Below are 26,832 nucleotides of genomic sequence, written 5' to 3'. Positions count from 1 at the left end.
TTTCTTGAGCTAGCAAAAGATTTTTGGCAGATTAACAAATAAAAAATGTGCAGATACCAAATACAAGCTCCACTGTTTACCAGCTGCTATTGTGATACAATGAAACAGAGAAAACATAAGTTTGAATTTCATTCTTTCAAAGGTGGACTATTCATAGTTTCACACATGTATTATTACTATATAAGAACCTGTAAAAGCTTATATCTTATTCAAGGAGAGTTTATAATAAATATGATTTAAAGAAATAAAAGAATAAACAAACTCCTTTCTACTAAGATGAATCCAAAATAGACTCAAAGTAGTCTCCGCATTCTGGAGACAATCATGTTACATATATGGAATCACTATACCTTATGTCCAAAATAAGACTTATGCTACATTTTTCAAAATTACCTCAATTTATTCTCAAATTTATACTGTTCCATAAAACATAAAAATTAAAAGTGATTGTAAAACTAATTTTTAAATAAAGAATATCCAAACTCAGTACCAGTTTGATTATTGCCCAAGAATAAACCCTTAAAAATTACTGTCATAGTACATCTTCCAGCTTTGGGAGAATGACCTTCAAGCTTTCTTCATTTTATAAAAGCACAAAAGTTGATACAAAGAAATCTTACCTCTGATGAGTCCATCTTTGGAGATAATGTGCAGGTCAATACATGGTCACCTATGTTCTGCGGATTTTGTTTCAGAAAGTTGTACATTAACTGTGCAGATTCAGGACTCTCTAACTGAAGAATTGCCTTTGGAGACAATAAAAAAATATAAATAGTTCTTTAAAAAAATGAAAAATAGGATTGTCATATGATTCGGCAATTCTACTTTTTGGTATATAGCCAAAAAGATTGAAAGTAGGGACTCAAACAGATTATTTGTACACCCATGTTCATACCAGCATTATTCACAACAGCCAGAAGTTGATGGCAACACAAGACTCCATCAACAAATGAGTGGAGAAACAAAATGTGGTACATGTACACAATGGAATATTATTCAGCCCTAGAAAAGAAGGAAATTCTGATATACGCTACAACACATGCTAGAAGACATTATGCTAAGTAAAATATGCTAGTAAAATATATTAGATACCAAGAGTATTCAGATTCATAGAGACAGAAAATAGAATGGTATAATGGTGGTTGCCAGGGGCTAAGAAGAGGGGGAATGGGAAATTATTGTTTAGTGGATAGAGTTTCAGTTTGGAAAGATGAAACAAGTTCTTAAGATGGATAGTAGTGATGATTGTACAACAATGTAAATGTACACTGAACTGACACTTAAACATAGTTAAATGGTAAATTTTCTTATATATATTACCAAAATAAGTGTTTTAATTTTAAAAGAATGAATATTTTTTTGAGACTAATAAGTGATTACAAAGGTAAGGTTAATCCTTACTTCAAGTAAACAATAAGAAAATAGCCTTAAAATGCTGCAAAGTCAAGGCAAAATTGAAAAGGACGGTACGTATCTTTTTAAAACAGGAGAATTAAAGATGTCTAAAGCAGCAGTCCCCAACCATTCTGGTACCAGGGACTGGTGCTCCTATGAGAATCTAATGCTTGATGATTTGAGGTGGAGCTGAGGTGGTGATGGTAGCCCTGGGGAGTGGCAGCAAATATAAATGAAGTTTCACTCACTAGCCTGCTGTGCGGCCCGGTTCCCAGAGGTTTGGGGACCTGCTCTACAGAACATATAGCTAAAATAGGAAGAACCTTGTTACCTTGTTTTTATTACTCATGAATACATGGTGATCCACTTTTCCAAAGTGAAGTCCAATACAAAGTACACACTGAAGTCCATCTTCTGGTAAGTTATCAATATGTACAAATTGATTGTAAATTTTATCTATATTTGCCTGTAGTTTTTTAGAGACAGCATAGAAAAAGAAAAACACAGCTGAAGTATCAAACTATAAAACACAGATTAATAGTTATTTAATTTTTCAGAGGTCGTCAAGTGATGTCCTCTCTGAAGACTAAGAAAATGACTATGTGGGTGAAGATAGTGAAGTCTTAGTTTTAGATGTGAGTAATCAGTGAATCGATACAATAAAACAAGAAGGGTATTCTTACTTCTATCAACATAATATTTATTAGAAATATCCTCAGACAGGTATTGACCTATTTGGCCACTAAATATGGCCCCAATATTTGGAAGATATTTCACATCAAGGACTACCGTCGCTCTGTATTTATTTTACCAAGAGAAGACCCATCTGAAATCTTCCTTATCTCAGTATTTTAAAATTAGTACTAAGGTTTCTTTTAATTTCTAACAGGTGAACAAATAAACAACCAATGTTTCTATCAATTAAACAAGTATACAAAAGCACTTAATGCAAAACTCACCTCTGGGTCATTTTCTTTAATCAAGGTTGTAAATATAGCTTCCTAGAAAAGCAAAATAGATCAAGGTTGAAGGTATAAGGTCTTTCTAAATTATATATTTAATTTGTCAGGATTTATAATAAAATAACTATAAGAATAACCATTGAGCACTATTTCCTAAAATAAAGTCAGCAAAAGTACAGTTCCTTTAAAAATCTTTCCCTCTTCCTAAACAAGCTATATAAGTCCTACCCTACCTATACAACGTAGTTTATCCTATTCTCCTAAGCACATTAAAGATTAATAAGGCGGTACCATTTAGGGTAGTACACTCAAAATTCATATACAAGGAATAAGAGATTTAATTTAACAGCCAGTAAGAGAATTCAAATTATAAAACAAAACATTAACTAAGCAAAGTAGGGGATGAGGAAAAACAGAGATGTAGGCTAGTAGAAAACAGCACACAGGGTATTAAGTGTACAGCAATTTGGTGCTGTTGAATTATTAAGAGGCCAAAAGTGGCACAAGACAAAGATGTCAAAGCTGGCAGAGGCTAGCTAATGGAAGGCTTACATGATAGGAAAGGAACTTTATCTTATGAGCCTATGAGTCTTGAATTTATTGTTCTCTTCAATAAATGTATAAAACATGACATGTATAAAACAATCCCAGCAATTACATCACATTAAAGTATTTCTTAATGGAAGGCATTTTCAAATTACATGCATTTCTATCTTGCTCTAGAGATTCTAACATCTCTGCCTCATGCCAAGCCACTGACAATAAGCCACACAGAGACAATGAAAGGTTTCTAAATCAGTTGAATTTGAATAGATTTCAATTTCATGTTGTTTTCCTGACTTTGTGGAGCAAGGTTTTGAGGGAGACAAAACAGAAGGTAGAAATACAAAGAACTACTTTAGTAGGTGGTTTTAAGAGGTAAAGCAATGGTGGATGGCACGAACATGGAACTCCAGAAATATTTAGAATTTAAAAGAGACAAGGCCTAGTGATGAACTGTGTGTGAGACATGAGAGAAAAAATTAAAGATAACTTCTGGGATTCTAATTTGTGTGACAGAGAATGGCAGAGATAAGAATATAGACAGCAATATGGACAGTATTCTATATAAAGTAGTTTTTAACTTTTTTCCCAATCGAACATACACAGAGGACTGGATTCTCTCAATATGGAAGACTGTGGAGGGACCGAAAGAGGCTTCTTCACTGTCTGAGAGAAAACGTGAACCAAGACAGAAAACTAGAAAAACATATGACTACAATAAATTTGGTTTAAAATTTAATAAAAATAATAGTAAGTCTGTTATATTTACCTCGTCTTTTACATTCATGTTTTCAGGAGCCATACTTATTGAGAGTTGATTTCCATCCATTGATATTGGGAAGCAGGTATAAAATTTTACCATAGAATCTGCAGATTTTCTATTTATTTCTATAATTGCCTTTTAAAACAAATTACAAAAAAGAAAAAATGTCTTCAGTTACTTTTTCTTGAAAAGACTTAATACTTAGGAGTCAAATGAATAACAGTAAATATTTTTAAGATTAAAAAAAGTGTTCCTCTGAAAGATGAAGCCAAAAGATTCAGAATATTACAATCATGAGCAAAAAATAATAAACGACTGAACTCATAAGGCAACACTAAAGAGAAAAATAGGAGGACATTCTAGTAAATGACCTTAAGGAAAATCTTATCACTTAGTACTTGGAGCGGTGTCTAGCATGTAGCAGATGTTTAACGAAAATTTGTTATGTAATAAACTTAATGATCAATAAAACATGAGCAATATAAGATGAAAGAACCACAGAAAGGTGAAATGACTGTCAAGTTATTTTTCGTTTTGCTGTTTTCATAGGTGTGAAATTGTAGCTCCATACATTTTGGTTTTAATTTTCATACCTGGGTAAGCAAAGAGGTTTGACAGTTAATGAGATGAAACTCTTCCATATTTGTTTATAGTTCTCCTTTTGAAAAATGAATTATCTTTATGTCATTTTCCATTTATTTACTGAAATTTCAAGTATCTTATAGCATGATGTGGAGATAAATGCCTTCACATTTTACACAAATATTTTATTTCCATTTTGTTTTCATGTTAAGTTTACAAATGTTTAAAATGTTTATATAATTAAATGATATTTTCCCAAATATCTAGTAAAGTATTAAATCTCCAAATAGTTAATAAATCTACTCAACTCTAATCAAAACTGGACAGATAATAATTTATATTTTCTGTATTTGGATTTTCCACTTAGTCTACCTACACACACACACACACACACACACACACTTTGATAAATGATATAAAGTATGATTTGAATTACTTGTTCCCAGATTCCTACAATTTTTTATTTTGATGTACTGTCACATAAAAAATATTTTATATTAAAAAAATGCAATCCTTTTTATTCTTGTCTGTCTCTAAACATTGGAAATAATCTGCCTTTTAACAGCTTTACTGAAATATAATTTATACATCAGGTGCACCTGTTTAAGTGTACAATTCGAAGGTTTTTAGTATATTTACAAAGTTATGCATTCAAATAATCTACTTTTAACATAATGCGAAACTGCATAACTCACACTAACTTCTTCTTCTACTGTTTAAGCACAATGACTTCGATTACTATCAAACACATATCCTACTCTACTCTCAAAGATCTCTAGTGATCGCCAACAATTTTCTATTTTAAGAATACAACCTCCCGCCACTCTCCTGTCATTTCCACTATTTAAACTTTCCTGTAATCTCATCTTCTGTAAAATACCTTCCACACTAGTTCGTTAACAATACATTTTCTTTTGTTTTAAAATTACAAAAAACACATACTTATTATAGAACACTTATACATGTAAATAAACCAAGACTGTTCTAAGTACTGATGACATTAGTTTGAGTCTGAAAACGGTTACTTTCCATGTGAATACCATCGGTAAAACAGCAGAAATTACAGTAAAAAAGTGCTCTACAGAACTTCATAGGTCATTTAAAAAACTTTGTATTGACATATTAAAGATGGAAAACACTTTGTTTAATTAAAATTTGGAGCAAAACTTTGACACATTAGTAAGTCATTCTGATTAGAAGACTACAAAATAAAGGATATCTGAGTGCTATATTTTAAAAATTCCTTAGCTTAAAACAGCTTAATTATTCCGAGGTGCTATTTTTAAACCCTTTGTGAATTTAATGTTTTTCAAAATGTGTCTGCAGAGAAGAACAGCTATTAGCAACTCACCTTTTCATGAGATGATAAAATCAAAACATCTTTTATACCCCCAAACGGTTTTACTAGGTTGTAAACTTCTTCTATAGAATCTCCTTTATTTGGCAAATTAGAAATAAGTACCACACACATTTCCTCTGTTTCCTTCAAAACAAATTTAAGAATTGACATTAAAATTTCTTTAACTGCTTTTACATTTACTTAAGCTTACACTGCAGATCATAATGTATTTAAATTGCATTTAATATTAAATTGGAAGGCTGAGGCTGGTCTGAATCTCAAATTAAATACAAAACAAAGTGCAAATTTCCTCTCTTCAAGTACACAGAATAATTTCAGTCATACTACCTGTCATTTAGTCAAGTGTCTTTCATTCTCTTTTTCAACCACTGTTTAAAAATAGGGTTAAAAAACACAAGTTTGCCTGTCTCCTCCTTTTCACATACTGTTGACATTTCAGTGCCTTAAAATGCTAACATTCCTAAGCTCCAAATCAGTACATATCCCTTTATCTTAATAAATAAAATAATCACTTTTAGGCAATATAAAAAAGCTAACCTAGTCTCTTAGGATCCTTACCCCATAACCCAATCTCCACTATAAAGTAAATACTTTCATTTCTGCATTCTCTTCTCTCAGATCTATTTTATTTTTCAAGATGACTCTCGTCAATGCCAATTTTTCCTTTAGTGGATGTCGGGAAATTCCCAAAGGTATACAACAGTAAATTTGGCAAGTTGTGACTTTTATTTTGATAAAAAGGCAGAAGTTATAATTTTCATAAACCAGTTGAGAATGATTTTAACTAGTACATCAATTGTGATCATAAATGGTTCCTTCTTAAGTGCTTTAAGTGAATCTAAAATAATGTATTAGTGCTTTAAAATATTCTTCCTAAAACAAAATAGGAAGTAAGACATACTACTTGGAAAATGGATCTACTAGTCAAAAGAAAACTTATGCTTAGCACCTGAATGATCTGAAGATCTTAACCAGTAAAATCTAAATTAATGAGATTTAATATACTCATAATGACAGATATAGCCATGGGAAAACAATAAAGTAGACTTTATGTCCTTCAAATAAAACTGCAAACCCCACTCGCTCCTCTAAAAATACAAAGAAAAACTGGTATTCTAAATATCAAAATGTCTCTCATTTGCCTCAAGGGAAAAGAAAAAAGGTTTCACAAAATTCTACTGGTTCTAATTTGACAGCTTGTTGTCTACTCAAAAAGCCATATACTTTGGCCTAATATTTTGTTCTCAGTGAAAAGTAATCTTCGAAAATATGTACATTTATAGGTATTCTGTTCCTAAATATTTATGATTTCCCTGCAGCACAAGGTTCTTGAACTCCAACCATATTTTAAAAGTCACAAATAAATGGGGTTTTTCACGATGCCAAATCCCATACATTTTTTACATGGATTTATAGTTTAAAAAAAAGTTGTGTCAAAGTTTCTCAAGTTTTAAAAAAATTAGCAAAATATAAAAACTGACCTTGTTAATTGTTTCATTTTCTGTGGCCACCAAAACAGCTTCTTAAGACACAAAACAAAATATAAATTCATGCAGACATATTTTATTTATCAAGATCCCACAATGTATTAAATAGTAACTACATGAAAATGTATACAACTGACAAGGATAGAGAATTTAAGTAAGAAATAGCTACAGAAGTAACAGTGACCTTTAAATAATACATTTAGTTTTACTCCTTCTAAGAACAAAATCAAGAGAGAGGACCAATATCTGAATGATATTCTTAATTTCATTTAGGCATGACCTTGGTGTATCTCTCTCTCTCTCTCTCTCTCTCTCTCTCTCAATCTCTCTCTCGCGCGCGCGCGCGCGCACACACACACGACACATAAAATTAAATATTTTCTTAAAATTTTAATTTTACATATTTAAACATAACAAAATAAAACTTCTATTGGCCTACCTGAAATAGTTTCTTTAGCATTATTTTCAGTGGCTTTGACTTCCCCACCGGTCTTTATTTCAGAGTTTGCTGCATGAAATAGTCTGCTTTAATAGTCTTAAAAAACACACTAATATAATTAAACTAATGAATCTAAAACAGAAACTTAAGCTAGTTTATTTTGTCACTTCAAGTCTCCTTAGGCTGACCTGATTTAAGTCAAAGCTAATACAAGTTTCTCTTTGAAAAATAAAATAATCTCTTTGAAGATTTCTAAGCAATAATTTCAAAATATACCTCAAAAGTACACCGAGATGATCTAATGAAAAAAAAAAAAAAAAGGCATTAAATGACAGCATTTCCAGCTTACCCAGTACAGCCACAGGTTTACTGGTATCTTTGTTTTTGACAACGCCCGCCTTTTTGACATCCAGAGACTTCTTTCCAATAGATTTTCCTGTTAAAAGTAAAATTGAACCATTACTCTAAAGGGTTTGTTTGGTCATTTGGTATGTTCCATACTAATATATTAGTAATCAAGTAGTTCGACTTTATTATAAAAGAAGTTTTTTCCTAAAGATTTATTTCCGTTTATTTTAATATCTATTTACCAATAAGCTTAAAAACAAATTTAAACTGAGATACAATTTTTGTTGATGGCTATTCATGAGACAGAAATTTAATCCTCAAGTGACAGAAGCACATTATAATCACACACAAAAATATCTTATTTTATAATTTCTACAAAAGTTCTTTAAAATTACATTTGTGTATTGAAAAAATAGTAATATAAACAGATAATGTTACTGTTAACATGTCATATTTATTTAAAATAGTGTTTCATTTCTTTAGAAAGGAAATACATTCTTTTAACACAGAAAGGAAAAATGTTCTTTATAGTAACAAACCAGAAGAATTGTACAAGCTAGGGAAGATAATATGAAGTGACGACACTAAAAAAATGAGGAAAATAAAGACAATAATTTGTAGGGGGGAAGTGGCAGAACAGCCTGGGATTCATTATATAGCTGCCAAAAATGTTTCCAACATAAAAAGGTATCCACAGTGGTAGTCCTGTTGAATCCAAAGAACCAGAAAGTCCTGGATGTTTCAGGTTTTAAATATCAAAGAAGTATCTACTAAACTTTCTAAGATGTTATTAGGTACTACAAATTATATAAATTTAAAGCTTATCTTTGACATATTTATTATATTTTTTAAAGACAAATTAAGAATATACTTAATAAAACCTCACCTTCTCGACAATCTTACCTGTTTTGATTGAAGCTTTATTACCTTTAGCAGCTACTGTTACAACAGATTTTACAGAACCTGCCGATTTCCCTAAATCACAAAAGCTGTAGTTAAAATTTATTTTACTATTATCAACAATCCCCAAACAACCTCACAAAGAATTTAAGAGTGACAAGCTAACTTGAAACAAAAAAGAGTGTCAGGCTATGTTTTATTCTAAACATAAAATGCTATCATCTTAAAGCTGCACAAGTCATTTTCAAAATTTAGCAATGTGTCTTCAGGAAGAAAAACATGACTGAAATAAGAATTCACTTCCCCACTGCAGTACTTAAAAATGGCATTCAGGTAAGTTAAGTAAATTTCTGAATGTGTGGATCAACTAGAAGCAAAATTACTAACTGCATGGATATAAAAATAACCCCATGTAGCTTTTAATGGTTCCAAAAGCAGTACTATCTAGGGTCTCCCAGACCATGCTGTCTTGGCTCCCTGCTGACTGAAAGAGTTCAAGAACACCTACATCATGGTCAGGCCACATAAAGATTGCTTTGACTCATTCCTAGTGGGCCTTATCCAAAAAGGACTACTTATGTAGCTCTGATCCTTCTTTTTACATATGCATATATTACTGGTACTTATTTTCCAAGATGATGTTTATAAAGACTGTAATCATCGAAGTGTCACTGAAGAGATCACCAGAGGCCAAAACACTTTCCATTCAGAGAACAAGAGAGTTAGCTCTGAAAATAGGATTTGTAACAACTAGCAAGGTAGTATGAGGAAAAAGCCTGGAAAAGAAGTCAGTAGGTCAAGTTGAATTCGAAGTTGTGAATACGTGGGGCATTAATGGATTTCTGTGCACGTTTTCCCATTTATAAACAAAGGTAGTAATTGCCATAATTATCTAATGGGGACCCTGTGAGAATATGATCATGCTTTGAAAAGTTATCATACTAACAAAAAGAATTACTGATATGCAAAAAATCAACTGAAATATTTTAAAATCCACCATTTATATCCAAAGACAGATCCTAATCTTTGCTCAAAAAAGAGTAATACCAATCCTTATAACTTGTCACTTAACTAGTCATTTCTTAGTCATCCCCGAGTTTTGTCATATTGCAGTAGCCTGAGTTCCAATGAACCTTTAAATCATTTTTTCCCCTTATCTCTGTGTTACTACCACAAATCAATTCATTTTACTACTTCTAGCTGAGGACCAGAACTGAAGGAAAAAAATATCTACAATTGATTTTCAACAGTTGAAGGGGTGGCTAGAGGCTTTAGCCCTCAAATCTCCAGTGACTCCTATAAACTTATTATTAAAGTAGTATCAAACTGTTTGCTAAATAAATGTATCTTCAAAACAAGTTTTCTAGCCATCCCTGATTCCCTGATCAGATTACTGCTTCCAAGAAACTATTGTTTGAAAATTCTGGCTGTCACTAACAATGGTATTTGCTGGTTCAGCTTCCTTCCCTTTCTACCATTATAGGGAAGAATTTAATGCACTGATCTCTATCCACTTAAGAAGATGACCCTGATTTAACAGGAACTTAAAAGAAATAGAAGGGAAAACAGAAAGGAAGATAATGCCAAAGAGAAAACTAAAAATTTCTTTAAAACCCCTATAGCCCATAAAAACTGCAGAGAAAATAATTTGCTATAAATTTATCAGGACTATTTTATAAATGAAAGTAAACAGGTAGAAGACCTCAATAAAAGAGAAAGGGAAATATCTCTGATATCCATCATGAGAAATAGTTTCCCAGTTAAATTATCTTAGTTTGACAATTACAACAAAGAACATTATTTACTCCCTTCTTACAATTTTTAGATGACTATAAATTTCAAAGACTAGTTAGGATACACTCAGTATACCATGTCACATGAAATCCAACACTGCTGCTACATATTTATGTAATTTTAAGATAACTAATGTCTAAAGTCCTAATTAAAAAAACAAAAACAAAAACAAAAAACACATACCTGAAGATTTATTCACTTTGGCTACAGATGTCTTGGATTGTCCAGTTTTGGCTAAAATAACAAGAAAAATATATCAATAACACATTACAAACAACATCATTTAGATTTAGAAAAGAGCTAACTTGGCAATGATTTTGAAAAAACACTGCAAAAAACACCTCTATACTCATCTTTGTAACTATAGGTAAATTCGTGGACATAGATTTGCTGACTCAAAAGGCATAGATATAAATTTTAACAATTAACATTAAATTGTCCTTCAGAAAGGTTGTACCAATTATTCTTCTCATTAATAATATGTAAGAGCGGGGCTTCCCTATTTTCACACACAGTGACAGAAGTTATTAATCACTCCAATCTGAGAAACTGCTAAGACTTAATTTTTAATTACAAGTAAAGTCTTGTCAATTTTCATATGTGTAATTTCTCTCTCTGTGATATGCCTAGTCTTAATATTTGCCAATTTATCTTTTAGATTGTGAGGTTTTATTTATTAGAGGTCTTCATATATTAGGAAAATTAGTCTATATTACACATTAACAATTTTTAAAAGTTATACGAAATACTCATACAAAAACTTTATAGTCAAATGTCTTCCTGATAGAGGATATCCTCACTCTGAAACTTAAAAAAACAAACAAAAAAAAACCTTCACATTTTCTTTCGATACTTTACTATCTTATGTATAACATTAAATCTTTAATCCATCTGTAATTTATTTTGATATTATAAATGCTTTACTTTTACTAAGTGGCTAATGAATAATTGATCCTTTTCCCACTAATATGAAACATTACCATAATGATTAACTGATATTCTGTAGATTTGGGGCAATATTTCTTCTGCTTACTGATCTTCTATTTGTCCAAGTATATGAAACTATTCTGAATCTTTAACTTTGTAATATATTTTAATACCTATTAATGCTAGTCTGTCCTAATTACTCTTCCTTTGCAGAATTTTCCTGTCTATTCTGTTTATTTTTTCATGTATAAACTGTAAAATCAGCTTATATGATAAAAAATCTTATTGATGTTTTACTAAGTTCATAATCTTTTTAAGAAAAAAGGCAGATTCTAATGGTAGGGCTTTCATTCAAAAATGAGCTGTTTTCTCATTTAATCTCTCATCTTATTTTATGCCTCTTAGTAGTATTTTAAAGTTTTCTTTTCACAGCTTTACTTTATTATTATAAAAGGAATATTTTAATAAATTACATATTAGTTATTCTTTTTATATAACAAAGCATTTGAAATCTTGTAGTAATTTAGAGCAGATGGCTAATTATATTTAACAGCATTATAATATTCTCTTGGTTCTTCCATACATACCTGAGTTTCCCATCATACATATTTAATTGCAAATAATAATGTTGTATCCTACTTTTCAATTTTTATTCCTCTTGACTTATAGTGCACTGGCTAGTAGCTATTAGTTTTAGAATATTTATATAAACTCATAGAGGTGATGGTGAGTATTCCTTGTTTTGTTCCCAGCCTTAATGAAAATGTTTCTACTGTTTCACTATGCTGGCTTCTGACTTGGTGTGCATGTTTCTATGTATATAAATAAAGGTATAGTTACACACATACTGTCATATTAAGAAGGTAGTTGTCTACTTTAAGAATTATTTTTAATGCTAGGAGTGAACGTTGAACTTTACCAAATATCTATTGCAGCATTTATCTAGATGAACAGACTAATTTTGAAGGATCTTTATATTTCTGATATGACCCTCTTGGGCACAATATATTATTCCTTTAATGTGCTGTCAGTTACTATATGCTAATATTTTACTTAAAAATGTTACATCAGTATATTCATAAGTGAAATTGTTCTACAGTTTTAATTTACTATAATAGCTTTATCAACATTTAAAGATTTTCCTTTAACTTTTACATTTGAGAAAATGGTAAATTCACAGTTTTAAGAACTGGGAGATCCCATATACCCTTCACCCAGTTTCCCCTAATGATAATATTTTGCATAACTGTAGTACAATATCACAAATAGGAAATTAATATTGACACCATCTACCAATATTCAAATTCCCCCAGTTTTACATGTACTAATGTGTAGTTTTATGAAATTTTGTCATATACTTGAACACCAGTCAAAATACGGAACAGTTCCATCACAAGGATCTTTCCTACTACCCATTTATAGCAGCAGCCAGCTCCTTCCTTCCCCTGCAACTAGTGTTCTCTACTTCTATAATTTTATCATTTCAAGAATGTTACGTAAATGGAAGCTTACAGTATAGTTTTTTTGATTTATAATTTTTGATTTTTTTTTAACTTTTATTTTTCAGTTAGAGTTGACATTAGGTCGATTTGTTTTTCACTCAGTATAATTCCTCTATGATCCATCCAAGTTGCTGTGCGTATCAATAATTCATTCCTTTTTATTGCTGAGTAGTGTTCCATGTGAAGGACGTGTCATGTTTTAACCATTTGCCCACTGGAGGACATTTGGGTTGTTCCCAGTTTTTAGCTCTTATGAATAATGGTTTCTGTGTGAATAGGTTTTAAGTGAATGTAATTCATCTGTGTGGAATAAATGCCCAAGAGTAAATGCTGGGTCCTGTGGTAAGCACATGTTTAGTTTTGTTTAAAAAAAAAACTGTCACTCTTTTCCAGAATGGCTGTACCATTCTACATTCTCACAATCAATGTACGAGTTTCTGCACATTATCAACAGCATTTGGTGTTACTATGTTCTTATTTTCGCCTTTTGGATAGGTTTGCTGTGTCTTTGTCAGAATCAGTATTAGCCTGTTTTCTTCTTCTTGTTTCCCCTCTCACCATAACCCCTCCCCCCTTTTAAATAAAGTTCTTCTTTCTTCTGAATGCTATGAAACAGTTGAAACAGAGCTAGTGTTATTTCTTTCTTAAAGGTTTGATGAAATTCACATGTGGGAACTATTTGGGCAGAGTACTTTTATTAAGAAAATAGCTGACAAAGAGATAGTGATTTTCATCTAGGAACTGAAAAGAAAAAAAGGTATATTTACCTAATAAAAAAGGAAACCAATAAAATCTTACTGAAAAAAATCATTAAATCAAGGATAAGGACAAAAATTTTGGTTCACTATGTATTTTTCTATGGGTTCAATTAATACAAAATTTGAGTATTCCTATACTCTTCTTCACTATTCCTCCTGCAAACATTCACTCATTAACCCTTACACTACATTAGCTATTTAGCGATTAAGAGATGAAAAATAAAACTGTGAAGAGTCCCTCAACAAGTGAAGTTAACAGTGATAAACTTATTAATAAACTATTAATACTAAGTGATTTAATATACATAGTATTACTAAAAGGGAGCTAGGAGCTTCTCACTGCCTTGGAGAGTCAGGGAAGGTATAATCAAGAAGTTTCACAAAGAAGTTTCATCTGAGATTAGTCTTAAAAAGGACAAATTAGGATTTGCCCTGCTTCCAACCCAAAAAAGGAATCCTGACTTTGTACTTTGCACAAGGCCTGGTACCTACTAAATAAGTACTTAGTAAGTGCTTACCAAGTAAACTTAGCTGGAATTCAGACATTTCCACATAAATGGACAGCACAGAGCTGAGAAATATATAACATAACATAGCTGGAAAATAACAAAGCTGAGTAGCTGGAACATAATATACAGTTGAGTGACAGACAAGAGATTGAAAAAACAATCTGAGGCCATAGGGTAAAAATATCATTTATGAAATGCTACAGATGTGAAATGATCATATCTGCTTTAAAGAGGCCTCAAGGCAACAGGTAAATAATAGTGCAAAGAGTGGAATAAAAACACACCAATCAGAAAGCTATCTTCAAATTTTTAAATGTAAGTCTGGTTTAAAACAGGTGTGATGGAGGAAAGAAGAAAAGTTTGAGGTAGATTTGAAAACTAATTTGAATCAGCCAGTGGTTGGATGAAAAGAATGTTATTTAAGTTTGAACTGAGTGGGATAGAAACAAGGTAAAGCATTATTAATGGATTTCTACACTGGATGACTAGTGATTATTAGATGATGTAAGTAAATGAGAGAAGTAAACTTGAGAGATGAAGAGGTTTATATCTGTATGGGAGGTGTCACTGCTGCAAGAAAAAAAAATCAACCAGGAAAACAAGTATGACATGAGAAGAGAAACAGACTTTTAAGAAAATCATTAAAGGAAGATAAAAGAAGAGTGATCAAAAAAGAGTTTCATCCTCAGGGAGGTAGTTTAGTATGTTTGAATCCTAACTCTTCCATGTGACCTCAAGTCATTTAATCTCTGAATCTGTTTCCTAATCTATAATATGAAAACAATATTAAATATACTCACAAGGTGGGCTGAGAGATTGAGATAAAATGCCCAGTATAAACAGTAAAACCCATAGCAGTTTTTCCTTTCTTTTCTGTCTTCTAGCACAGATTATGCCCTTAGTAGATCCTTCTACTTAACAAATCATTACCTTATTCTACATACTAAATTCTAACTCTAAATCAAACTTTAACCCTGCATCACCTTTACCCTGTCATAGCACTTTTCGATATTTATTATTTGTTAGCTCAAGTTAAAATGTAAGCTACTTGGAAATAGAGATCTTTTCTATTTGGTAGTATCCTCACACTTTAAAAAGTTCCTCCCATGATGGGTGCATAATAGGTGCTCAATAAACACTTTAATTTCTTTTTAACTAGTATTGGTTAAGAGTTCTAAAGTTCCCCTTTCTGATCAAATTATGCTTTTGCTTCCTACCTGTAGCTCTCTTCACCCTTTTTGAGTAATGCTTATAACCAAAGTTCTCTTTAAAATTGCCCTAATTAATTTCCTATCACTATTCACTGATATTGCTGATCTCAAAAAGATATCATGCATCCTTATTTTCCTCGCCTGACACTTTCTCAGTCTTACTTACAGGCTCTTTTCTCTCTTTTCACATTTATATTGGAAGGAAGGAAGCACTCAGCTTCAAGCACTTCTCCCTTGGTTCACTACTTTTATTATGCTGGGATAATTACCAAAATTTATAAGCAATTTCTAAACTTTAATTTGTTAAAAAAAAAAAAAAAAAAGCTATGTGATTAGCTGACTAAAGGATATTTCCAATGAATAGTCTGTTATAGCTGAAATTCAGCACTGGTGAACTCTAAGTTCATGGTTTTCCCCAAATTCAAAGAAATCACTGCATCTAAGTTTTCCTTTATAATCAATATTACTACACTCATCTAGTAAAATCCATCCAGCCTGAAACCTTGAGATTTAAAAGTATTTTTAAGTTTTATATTTTATTCACTAAAAAATTTTACATACGAAAGTTCAGATTTTACCATCCTTCACCGTTTAAATTAACCTTTTTATATTAGATTCTAATTACCTCAAAGTGAACCCCAACTATGTTTTCTCAATAGGATTTTCAATCTCCATTTATCCAATCTATGTAAGAATCCTAAACAACTATTGGCTCTTTATTCTCTATGGTAATTTCCCAGAGTCCGTACAATTATTACTAGGTCTTACACAGAAAAAATGGAGTACACCTTAGCCAAACTTAGAAAACAGTGGGTTAAACAAAGCTAAATAAGTTTCTTTCCTGTAGGACTTCATAAAATGCATGTTTTGTGGATTTTTTTAAAGAGGAAGAAGGAAGGAAGGAAGGAAGGACGGAAGGAAGGAAGGACGGACGGACGGACGGACGGAAGGAAGGAAGGAAGGAAGGAAGGAAGGAAGGAAAGAAAAGGAAAGAAAGAAAAAGAGAGAAAGAGAAAGAGAAAGGAAAAGGAAAAGGAAAGGAAATAAAAAAGAAAAGGAAAGGAAAAGAAAAGAGGAACACCTATAATACATATCCCAAACATTATCTCATCTAAAACATCTCCCAGGAATTAGTCTTTCGCAGGACACATTTTAAGAAAAGCTACTGATGAGGTTAAATAAAAAAATTTCCTAGCCCAATTCTTCAAGGCCTTCTATAAAGTGATTCCTCAATTGTTACCTTTGTTATGTCATCTCTAACTAAAGTATCTTTTGCTTCTATATATTATCTGTTTACCTGTTCACATTTAAAACTTTAGTCAAAAATTTACTGTGCTCCAGAAAGCATCCATAGTCACCTTCACTAACTTCCAATAACTTCAGTATGCTATCCAACTAAACATTACCAAAAAATGAGATATTCTATACAATTGAATTTTCCAGTCACCAGAATACTAGTTTTAGTACCCAAAACTCTTACTCTATTCTGAACAGAAATCCAGAACACACTATATATACATCTGCCTTTCCAAAAGAGAACATACAACACACAATTTAACTTTTTGAATATATTTTATGCCTACTTCCTTTTGGCTCTTCTGTCTTGTCCTTCACTATCAAGTTGTTTATTCTTACTAGAATCAAGGGTATATGTTTTGGCACTAACGTCTTTGTCTCCATTTTCCCAATCCAAAATAGACTGAGAAAAAAAGTAACCAAGTTTATTAAAATTGTATGTACAATTCACCTAGCTGAAGTGCTTTCTTGAATATAAAGAAAAAACTTTTAGCACATGACTATAATAACATCTACATTTCTGCTTAGTCTTTGTTGCTTACTTTTTAGCTTTCGGCAGACTTTCAAAAACAAAGGGGAACAGACAAGCAATCTTAACATACTTTATGCTTTGTCCTGTGAGTTTATTAGGGGGAGGATGAAAGGAGGTATTGCAAAACTAACCTAAACAGCTATTAACTATATAACTATGTATTCTTCATACATTATCTCATCAAGTCCTTTTATTTATTCCAAAAAAGGTCTCATAATTACATAATAGTAAATAGCTTAATACAGGGACCAATGTGGGCTCCAACTACTAAAGCCCAATAAATGTTTTCCTGGCATATCTTGCAAGAAATTTCTAGTGAACTGACAAAATATACTCATTTGGAGGAGTATTAAAAGTTAACAACTTACGAGCAGAAGCTGAAGTCACAGTATCAACAGTTTTGGAAGCATCTGTATCTTTTCTATTTAAAAGAATAAAAAATTAGCAAATTCTAAGTTTTAAAACTTCTAAATATGCAAAGCTTAAATCTAAAAAACTTTAAAACAATTCAATCTCAACATTGTCCCATTTAAACTAAAAACAGTAATAAAACGTTAAAAATGCAGTTGTAAAAGTAAAAAAAATTTAAATTGCAAATTCTCATATATGAAATTACAGAATCACTTACTTTAAAGCGGATGCAGATGTTTTCTTTGAATCTGTTGTCTTTTTCTTCACTTCTTTGTTCTATGAAGGATAATTATTTAAGAAAATTTTAGTTTCTTCTCAAGTTATAAAAAACTTTTGAAAATACAGAAAAGCATACAAAATACATCTAAAATCTTCCTACCCTAAAATATCAATGTATATTACCTTTTTCTATTTATACAAAGAATTAAAACATTTTCTTAAATTTGTGATCATATGGCATAATTTTACATCCCACCTTTTACCATTCATCTAGATTTTATCACTATCTTTCAAAAACATTATTTCAAATAGCCTTGACATTTCAGATGTCTAATTGGTATCACACTGGTCCAATCTACCACTATCTGCTTTGATTACAATAGCCTCTTTAATAGTCTCTCTGCTTCTGTCTTTGCCTTTTTGCCCATCCCTACGCCATTCTCAAATTCGAAATCCTTTCATCACACCAAAAAAAAAACCCAATACTTACAATGGCCTATAAGAGTTTACACCACACGTTCCACCCATCTTCTAGCCCCAAATCACCAAATATCTCTTCCTATACTTCTCTGCTTCCAACCCAAGCATCTTTTATCCTCCTCAAACAAGCTACTTAAGTGTGAATCTTAAAAGTCTTTTGCAGCTGTTGTTCCTTCTGTCTGGAATGCTCTCAACCCAGGGAATGGCTTGCTCCCTTACCTCTTTCAAGTGTTTGCTCTAAAACCACCTTTCCAATGAGCCTTTCTGTAACTACCTTATTGAAAGTTCCCCAACAAGAGAACTTCTATTTCTCTTTTCTGTTATTTTTCTTCACAGCACTTGTTTTAATTTCCTTATGGTCTTTCTCTCCCTACCTTTTTAAGTTATTAAAGTTGGTGAGAACAGAGACATTGTTTTATTAACTACTATCTGCAGTACTTAAAATCATGATTGGCACTTAGTGTACATTAAGTAAATATGTGTTAAATTGATATGAACTTCATAATTGTCATGTTATTTTATAAATTTCTGTTTTGGGGGCATCCTAGACATTTCTTTTTGTACTATGTAAGATTTTATCCCAAACACCTCCCTCACCCAATGACTCAAAGGACACTCATTCTCCTACTTTTATTCTATTAGTTATCTTCAATTTTAAAAGAAATTTGAAACTACTGACTTCCTCTGTACAAATTTAAAAATTTAGCCCTCACTCCTTAGCTACATACCAATTTTTGGTGATATATTTTAGACAAAATTATTTTAATAATTTTAAGTAATATTTTTTGCAATTTGTTATTTCATAAAAATGATTTAGATTTTACAATTTAAATGGTTTCATTGCTCATTACCAATAATTTTATATTACAACGTCTCTATTTCTTAATGTTCTTCATTTTTATAGCAATATTTTAGGAAAAATATATAGATGAAATACTTTATGAGTCCATGCATGTCTGAGAATACTGTCCTAGCAAAGAATTTAGTATTTGACTTGAAATAGATGTATTCAACTACAATATGAATCAATATTGTTCTTTTAATCCACTCAAACTTGAAAATGCAATGCTATGCTATCGAAGGCTCAACTATTTCTTTTCATAGTTACACCGTTTCTGGCTGGATGACTGTAAGTTGCCCCTCCATATGAAATTTGAAATCTTCACCAGTATTTAACTGGTATCTTCTTTCTGGAATTCTAGTTAAATGCAGACTGGGTCTCCAAGATGTTTCCACATGCCTTTCCGCTTCTTAATTTTAGGCTCTTTAACCTTCACTTACTGACTAAATAGACCATAAGCTCCAAGAAAGTTGGAAGCACATCTGTCTTGTTCACCACTGCATCTTTTGCAGATACAGTGCCTGACACGTAACAGATGTTTGAAAAATAGGTTTTAAATTCGAATGAAATTAAATTCTCATTTGAATTCTGATTGTATCTTTTTTGGGTTATATCTCCTTGTTACTGATTAGATTACCTATAATGCTCAAACAAGTGTTCACTGCTTCCCAGCACTGCTTTTTCATTTCCATGCATTCTTCTTGGAACTTAGTTGACTGCTTGCTGCTCTAAGTTTTAGATGTAATGTCCCCATGAATCTTGCTGAAAATACTAAATGGCACCTTTTAAAGTCTTGAGTTTTTTATTTCATTTTTTTTTTGTTCTTGCAGAGGGTTGAGTTGCAGCAATATTTCATAGCTGCAACAGTTTGTTATCTATTGAAAAATCTGATTATACTTTTTCTAGATCAAGGGTTCTTGCTTAAGGAAAGTTTTTGTGAGTATTGACATGTGTCCTTTTCTCTGAGAAAAAAGAATGCTTGCTTTCATCATATTATTGGTAGTAGTGGTGGTGAAAGTAGCTCAAAAAGAGGATTAAGAATCAGTGCTAACTATTGAGGTCTAGGCTGGCTTATAATTAACAGAAAGGTAATTGAGTTTCTGTCAGAGTTGATTCTTCAGGTTTAATTACAGAGATGTAAAAAAGTTTTACCTTTTCTGTAACATTTCTTTATTGATTCCAATCAACAGCAAAATGGAGAGAATGTTCTGTGAATCACAGCCAGAGTCAAGGGGAGTTCTAATATAAAGCATCAAACGTGGGCAGAAAACTTTTTTCTTCGTTTTGAATATTCATGCCAAAATTAAGAGCTGGACCAAGGAAGCTACAGCACTCCCCTTCCTTTCTCTTATTTGAACTTACAGTCTCTTTTTGACTTGCTCTGGCAAGAAAACTTGATGTCTTCTCCTGTGGTAACAGGCCAAAAAAGATGTCCTCATACTTCTAATATAAAGAAGCCATAACCAGAATTTTGTTGGGGGTCCCTCTCCAGTCAATCCTTAAGGCTGCTGTTTTATCAAAACAAGGAGTCTTGAGTTAGCCTCCAAGGCTCCTTCAATTCAGCACCATCCAAACTATATTTAGTTGAAGATTATCAATTAATTTGAAAGGTAGATGGTATGTTTTCTAGTTTCCAGGGCTGATACTTTCCATTATTCATTTTTATGAAAATCAGGATAGTAATTATGGTTGGGTTCTTGGACTTATGTTGCTTCTTTACCAATCTTATCAAAAAGTTGTCCAAGAGAATTATTTTAATCTACCTGAAATACTCTAACATCCTAAATGTATAGGGTGTTATCCTTATAAAATGAGTATCCTTACTTATTTTCCCAGATTAAACTTTTCAAAATTAAAGACAACTGAGCTTCTTCCCAGTTCTCCAAATTTAATGATCAGCCAGGTCTTGCTCAAGTGTCACTAATATAAGCTGTCTCTCCTTTCTACTCTCAAGGTTACTAATCTATCTAAAACTTTTCTATTATCTCAATAGGGAGATGCCTAGACGAGTCTTCTAACAGGACTTCAGTGATCTTCTCTCTTCTCTTCTTTAGTCAATTTGCTAAGCTTTCTTCGCCTCTGGAGTCATTTGCCCAACTAAGTCATTCTTTCAGATGAATCTTTCTAATCCGTTCATTCAAAATAATATTTAACTGTCTACAGGATAAAGTTTAAGTTCTTAAATTACGCATTCAAATCTTGCTTCCCCTTAACCTCCTCTGCAACTAGAGGTCACAACTGTATCACAGTTCTAATAAATCAAATGAGGATAAAAGTTCTGGGAAACTCATTCTCCCCGGGGAAAATCAAATATTTTGCTCTTGATATTTATTCCTTTCTTTCTGCTTGGAAGATAAAAGCACAACAACCACTTACAACTAAGGATGAAAAATAAATGCTAAAAATGGTAGAGGAGATAAAAAAGGCACAACCACCACCTACAACTAAGGATGAAAAATAAATGCTAAAAATGGTAGTGGAGAGAAAAAAGGCTGGGTTCCTGGAGATATTATGGAGCTGCTACACCAGATATGGACCACCTACCTACACATTTCCTATTGTGAGGTAAATAAACCTCTTATTTGTTTAAGAAACACTGGTGAAGTTTCTGCTGGTTGAAAAGAAAAGAAATTCTAAATGATAAAATCGGTAATGACTAGGGTTGCCATATAATTCATTATTCAAATCAGGACAATGGGAATATATAGAGGGCATGCAGTAGATATAAACTAGGATGATGGATTACTCTAAAAGAAACTAATCGAAAAACAGGAGGAAGAAAGAGAGCCTTTCTCTAATAGCAATTTAAATATTTATGATACATACGAGTAAATACAAATAATAAACTCAACATCTCCTCCAAAAAGTACAACAACATACAGATAAAAATATAAAACTTGCTGAATGACACTAAATGAAATCCCAATAAATGGAGAGATAAGCCATGCTTCTGGACAAAAAGAATACTATAAAAACATTAATACAAATTCAATACACTATCAATTAAATTCCCAATAAAAATTTTCAGAGAACTTAAACTAATTCTAAAACTAATATGCAAAAGTGAATGTTCAAGATTAAGCAAAATAAATTGAAAGAACAACAAAAAAGGATTCTACTAGAAATACAGGCAAATATTATAAATTTTATAAATTTATAATTGAAATCGCATAGACTGGCACAAAAAATAAACAGACTGTTTAACAAAACAGTCTGAAATAGAGCTATGTAAATAGGGTAATTTATACATATGAAGGTAGCTTCTCAAATAAATGAGAAAAAACAAACGGCATAAATGGTGATGGGCTAACTGGCTACATATTTTTGGAAACAATATTGATCCCAATCACACATTATCTCATAAATTATACATTTGCACAGTAACGGAAGCATCTTTTTGGCACTGGTACAGAGAAGTCTTTTAAAACAAAAACAAAAGCCGTAAGAGGCAAAAAAAAAAACCCAATAAACTTTAGTACACTGAAATAAAAAACTTTATACATGTATACATACAACCAATGGACTAGAAAAAAAATACTTCTCATATAAAATACAAAATGAGTATCTAGGATAATGAATACTTTCAGATGAAATTTTTTTAAAAGACAACTCAACAGAAAAATGGGAAAAAATATATATGACTCACTAAAACTGGAACAGAAATAGCCTATAATTATATTAAAAGACGTTGGAGTTCGCTAAGAATCTGGAAAACGCAAATTTAAACTAGATACCATTTTTACATGCTCCATTTTAAAACTGAAAACATTAAGATGTTAACACAGAAATACTATTACACTCATAAATTATCAGACTGTAAATTATAGCTACTTAATGGGTGATCTGGTATTATCTATTACTGTATATCCTATATCCCAGCAATTCCACTGTAGGTATCACCTTAAAAAACACTATCATAAATGTGTAAGAATGACTTGTGAAAGTCATACACTAGGAAGTTAGCTAAAGTCCTATAGTAGTGAAAAATTAGAAATAACCTAAACATGAATCTGTATTTAGAAATATTCTAAATATCAATCCATAAGGAACTGGTAAAATAACTGATATACTCATACAAAGCAATACTGCACAGAAGTTTTTAAAAAATGAGAAAAATCTACATGTACTAATGTGGTTAGATTTCCAAATCAAATTACTGATTGCAAAAATGTTACAAAGTTCCTATAAAGTAGATATTTTTCAGCAGATAAAAATATTAAATTGAAAGAACATATATATACACACACACACACAAAGCAAAATGTACTGAACATTTTAAACTGCTTCTATAAGAAATTCTCTACGGATATATAAACAAACTGAAGCATAGAAAAGGATCTAGAAAGACTAAACTCATAAACACTGACACTTTTAAGGAAGCAAAATGTCCCCTAAAAATATACTTCATGATTGTAATTACATAAAGTTCAAAATAGGCAAAAACTCGACTATGGCATTTGAAGTGAAGATAGGGCAGAAAAGAGGGTTGTAAGGATTTGGAAGAAGTATGCAAGAAGCTTCCAGAATGTTATCAAGGTTATGGTTTATGACCCAGGTAGAGGTTTCACAGATATCTGCTAATTTTGTTTAGCATTTTCTTGCCATTTAATACTGTGTATAGGCTATACAGTCATGTACCAAATAATGACATACTGGCCGTTGTTATTGACAACTGCATATATAACATTGGTCCCGCAAGAACCCCCAAGAAAATTCATAGTGAAGGGTTTAGCAAAAGCTTTTGCATTCAACAAGCTCCTTAAAAAGTTTAAAAACATGGACCCCAAAACTGAAAAGTTTTCATGAACAGAGAGGAATGTTCATGGTGAATTATCTGCTTACAAGCAAATCTATGACGGAAAAAAGAAAGAGAACACGCAAACCATGGACATATGTCTGAAAAGAGTGACACCTCCTCAAGAAGACCCTCAAGCAGGTCGTTCCAGAGGTATTCCAGAAGAAGCTAAATGTTATTACAAAAGAGTTGAAAATTTTAAAAAAAATTTTAAGTTCATAAAGTAAAAAAGTTATAGTAAGCTAAGGTTATGATTAAAGAAAAATTTAAGTAAAAATTTTAAGTAAATTTAGTGGCCTGAGTATACGGTGTTCATAATGTCTATAATAGTGTACAGTAATGTCCTAGGCCTTCACATTCACTTACCACTCACTCACTCACCCAGAGCAATTTCCAGTCCTATAAGCTCCATTTACACTAAATGCCCTATACAGGTGTACCATTTTTCATCTCTTACATTTTATTTTTCCTGTATCTTTTCTAAGTTCAGATACACAAATATTTACCATTGTGTTACAACTGCCTACAGCATTCAGTACATTAAATGCTGTACAGATATGTCATCCAGGAGCAATAGGCTACACCATATAGCTTATGTGCACAGTAGGCTATATCCTCTAGGACTGTATAAGTGTATGCTGTTCATATAACAATGAAATCACTGAATGACATATTTCTCAGAATGTATCCCCATTATTCAGTGACATTTATACATATACAATCTGTTGCATAAACATGTTTTATGCATTTTTCCGTTATGTGCCATACTTAAGCAAAAAACAAACTAATCAACAGCAGTGGTGAAACATCCAAGATCTAAATCTAATTTACCTGTACTTTTTTCTTTCCTGGAACACATACTTTCACATTTTTCCCATTTACCAAAAGAGGTGTTGTTTCAATGTACTTCATGACTGCAGTAACTGCCTCTTTAAATTCCATTTTCAAGTAAGCCTAAAATAAAATGTATTATTAGTTAAACATCTAACTTAAAATTCCCTGCGTGATTTAATGCTACTCTGTGGAACACAAAACTATGAAATTACCTCAAGTCCTGGTTTTACTCCTCTTTTTGTTTTACTAAAGTGTAATTTGATCTTTAGGATGTTTTCACAAATATTTAGCGTTACAGAATTTCCATACCATTACCATGATAAGAGGAGGTAAACAAGGATCCAATGGCAGGCTCATAGAACAGTAAGAAATGGGAAGACAGGGCTCAATAAACAATCAGAGAAAAGGCAGGATCTGGATGTTTCCTGTAGGGCAGATACTTTTAAGGTTTCTTGCAACAAACAGTACCCACTATGTGCCCTGTTTTATCTCACACCTTTATGTTCTGCTCAGCCTATGGCTGTTCATAGTTTTGGTGAAATTTACTATGTGATTTATAAGACTACAACTCAAATGTAAAAATAATTCCCATATAAACAAATTCACTTGTTTATTATATATGACCTTATTGGTGTGCTAAAGCAATGGTTGGCAAACCAAGGCATGCAACCTGTTTTCGTAAAGTTTTTTTGAATATGGCTATGTATTCATTTACATATTATCTATGGCTGCTTTTGTACTACAGTGGCAGAGTTGAGTAGTTGCAATCCCACGGCATGCAAGAAAATTTTACTATCTGGCCCTGTACAGAAAAAATGTGCCAACCCATTCGAAATGATATAAGACAGTATTTTGGGCCCTTATTCATTTGAATCCAAATATTTCCATAACTCTCAATTACCAATTATGTATATTATGTATGTAGTAAAAGCAGCTAAAAGATCCAACAAGTCTTTATAAAGTAATGACTTTGTATGCATTTTCAGAACCGACTAAATGACTCACCTCTTTTCTATATGGAACAATGAGGACATTGTTAACTTTTCCAAATGGTTGAAATATTTTCCTAATATCTTCTTCGGTATAGCCATCCTCTGGTAATTCAGATATAAGAAGAACTGAACCATAATACAAAGGCTGGTCTTTCCGAAGCTATTTTTGGAAGGAAAAAAAATTAAAAATAAACCAAATTAAGGCATGAAGTATAGTAATAATTCCCAATATAATTTCTTCTACCATTAATCTTAGTTCTTTAAACAGTTTTTTCTAAATATTTTAGCACAATTAAAAACTTTTTACATTCTAAAGAACAGTGGTAAGAAATGTTTTCTATTTTACAACTGAAACCCAAAAGTGGTCATGAATTTGTAGGTAACCAGTCACAGATGCTCTTTTCTGTTCAGAAGTATTTTATAACAAGCAAGACTTATAGAATGGTCCAAAACTATTATAGTGTATTCTTCTATATAAATCTGCATGGTCCATCACTAATAAAGCTGAAATTATAGCTTTGTTAATTTTGTTCTAATAATTGAAAATGATGTCATAATAGGCATATTTTAAAAGATTCATATATAATACATACAATTTGAATAACCTGTAATATAAAATTTATCACCTATGTTAAAAACTTAAAAAAAAAAAAAACTTTAAAAAATTCCCAATGCCACAATTACAAAGCACAAATTGGCAGTTGTGAAAGTCACAGGGACAGAAACGTGCAGCATAGGGAACATAGTTAATAATACTGTAATGACTATGTATGGTACCAGATGGGTGCTAGACTTATGGGGGGATCACTTCTTAAGTTATATAAGTGTCTAACCACTATGTTGTACACCTGAAACTAATATATTGTCAACTACAATTGAAATATTAAAAAAAAAAAAAATGTTAAGCAAAGGAAGTAAGAAAGAAAGGGAGGGAGGAAAGGAATAAAGGCAA

General features: G+C 31.8%; 1 protein-coding gene across 9 annotated transcripts in view; it reads right to left on the bottom strand.

The window, feature by feature from the left end:
* The window catches only part of ZNF638 (zinc finger protein 638), a 79,311-nt gene that overhangs the window by 19,884 nt on the left and 32,595 nt on the right, over window positions 1-26,832 (bottom strand). For 8 of the 9 annotated variants that reach the window (XR_005650653.1, XR_005650654.1, XM_039852806.1 and 5 more), the window contains 14 exons: window positions 25,894-26,040; window positions 24,886-25,008; window positions 17,937-17,995; window positions 17,677-17,729; window positions 10,757-10,807; window positions 8,783-8,854; window positions 7,881-7,967; window positions 7,532-7,600; window positions 7,087-7,127; window positions 5,597-5,728; window positions 3,670-3,798; window positions 2,355-2,396; window positions 1,727-1,861; window positions 621-746 (listed from right to left, as the gene is read on the bottom strand). Coding sequence is in view for 7 of the 9 variants with exons in the window: in XM_039852806.1 (XP_039708740.1) it covers window positions 621-746; window positions 1,727-1,861; window positions 2,355-2,396; window positions 3,670-3,798; window positions 5,597-5,728; window positions 7,087-7,127; window positions 7,532-7,600; window positions 7,881-7,967; window positions 8,783-8,854; window positions 10,757-10,807; window positions 17,677-17,729; window positions 17,937-17,995; window positions 24,886-25,008; window positions 25,894-26,040 (1,266 nt within the window). In the remaining 2 variants the exon portion in view is untranslated. The remainder of the gene's footprint in view (window positions 1-620; window positions 747-1,726; window positions 1,862-2,354; window positions 2,397-3,669; window positions 3,799-5,596; window positions 5,729-7,086; window positions 7,128-7,531; window positions 7,601-7,880; window positions 7,968-8,782; window positions 8,855-10,756; window positions 10,808-17,676; window positions 17,730-17,936; window positions 17,996-24,885; window positions 25,009-25,893; window positions 26,041-26,832) is intronic. The other variant, XM_039852808.1, reaches the window with a different exon arrangement.

The sequence above is a fragment of the Pteropus medius genome, unplaced genomic scaffold (genome assembly GCF_902729225.1).
Source record: "Pteropus medius unplaced genomic scaffold, Ma_sr-lr_union100, whole genome shotgun sequence".
NCBI classification, from domain to species: Eukaryota; Metazoa; Chordata; class Mammalia; order Chiroptera; family Pteropodidae; genus Pteropus; species Pteropus medius.
Note: the sequence above shows the minus strand (reverse complement) of the source record. Positions and strands in the feature narration are given on the sequence as shown.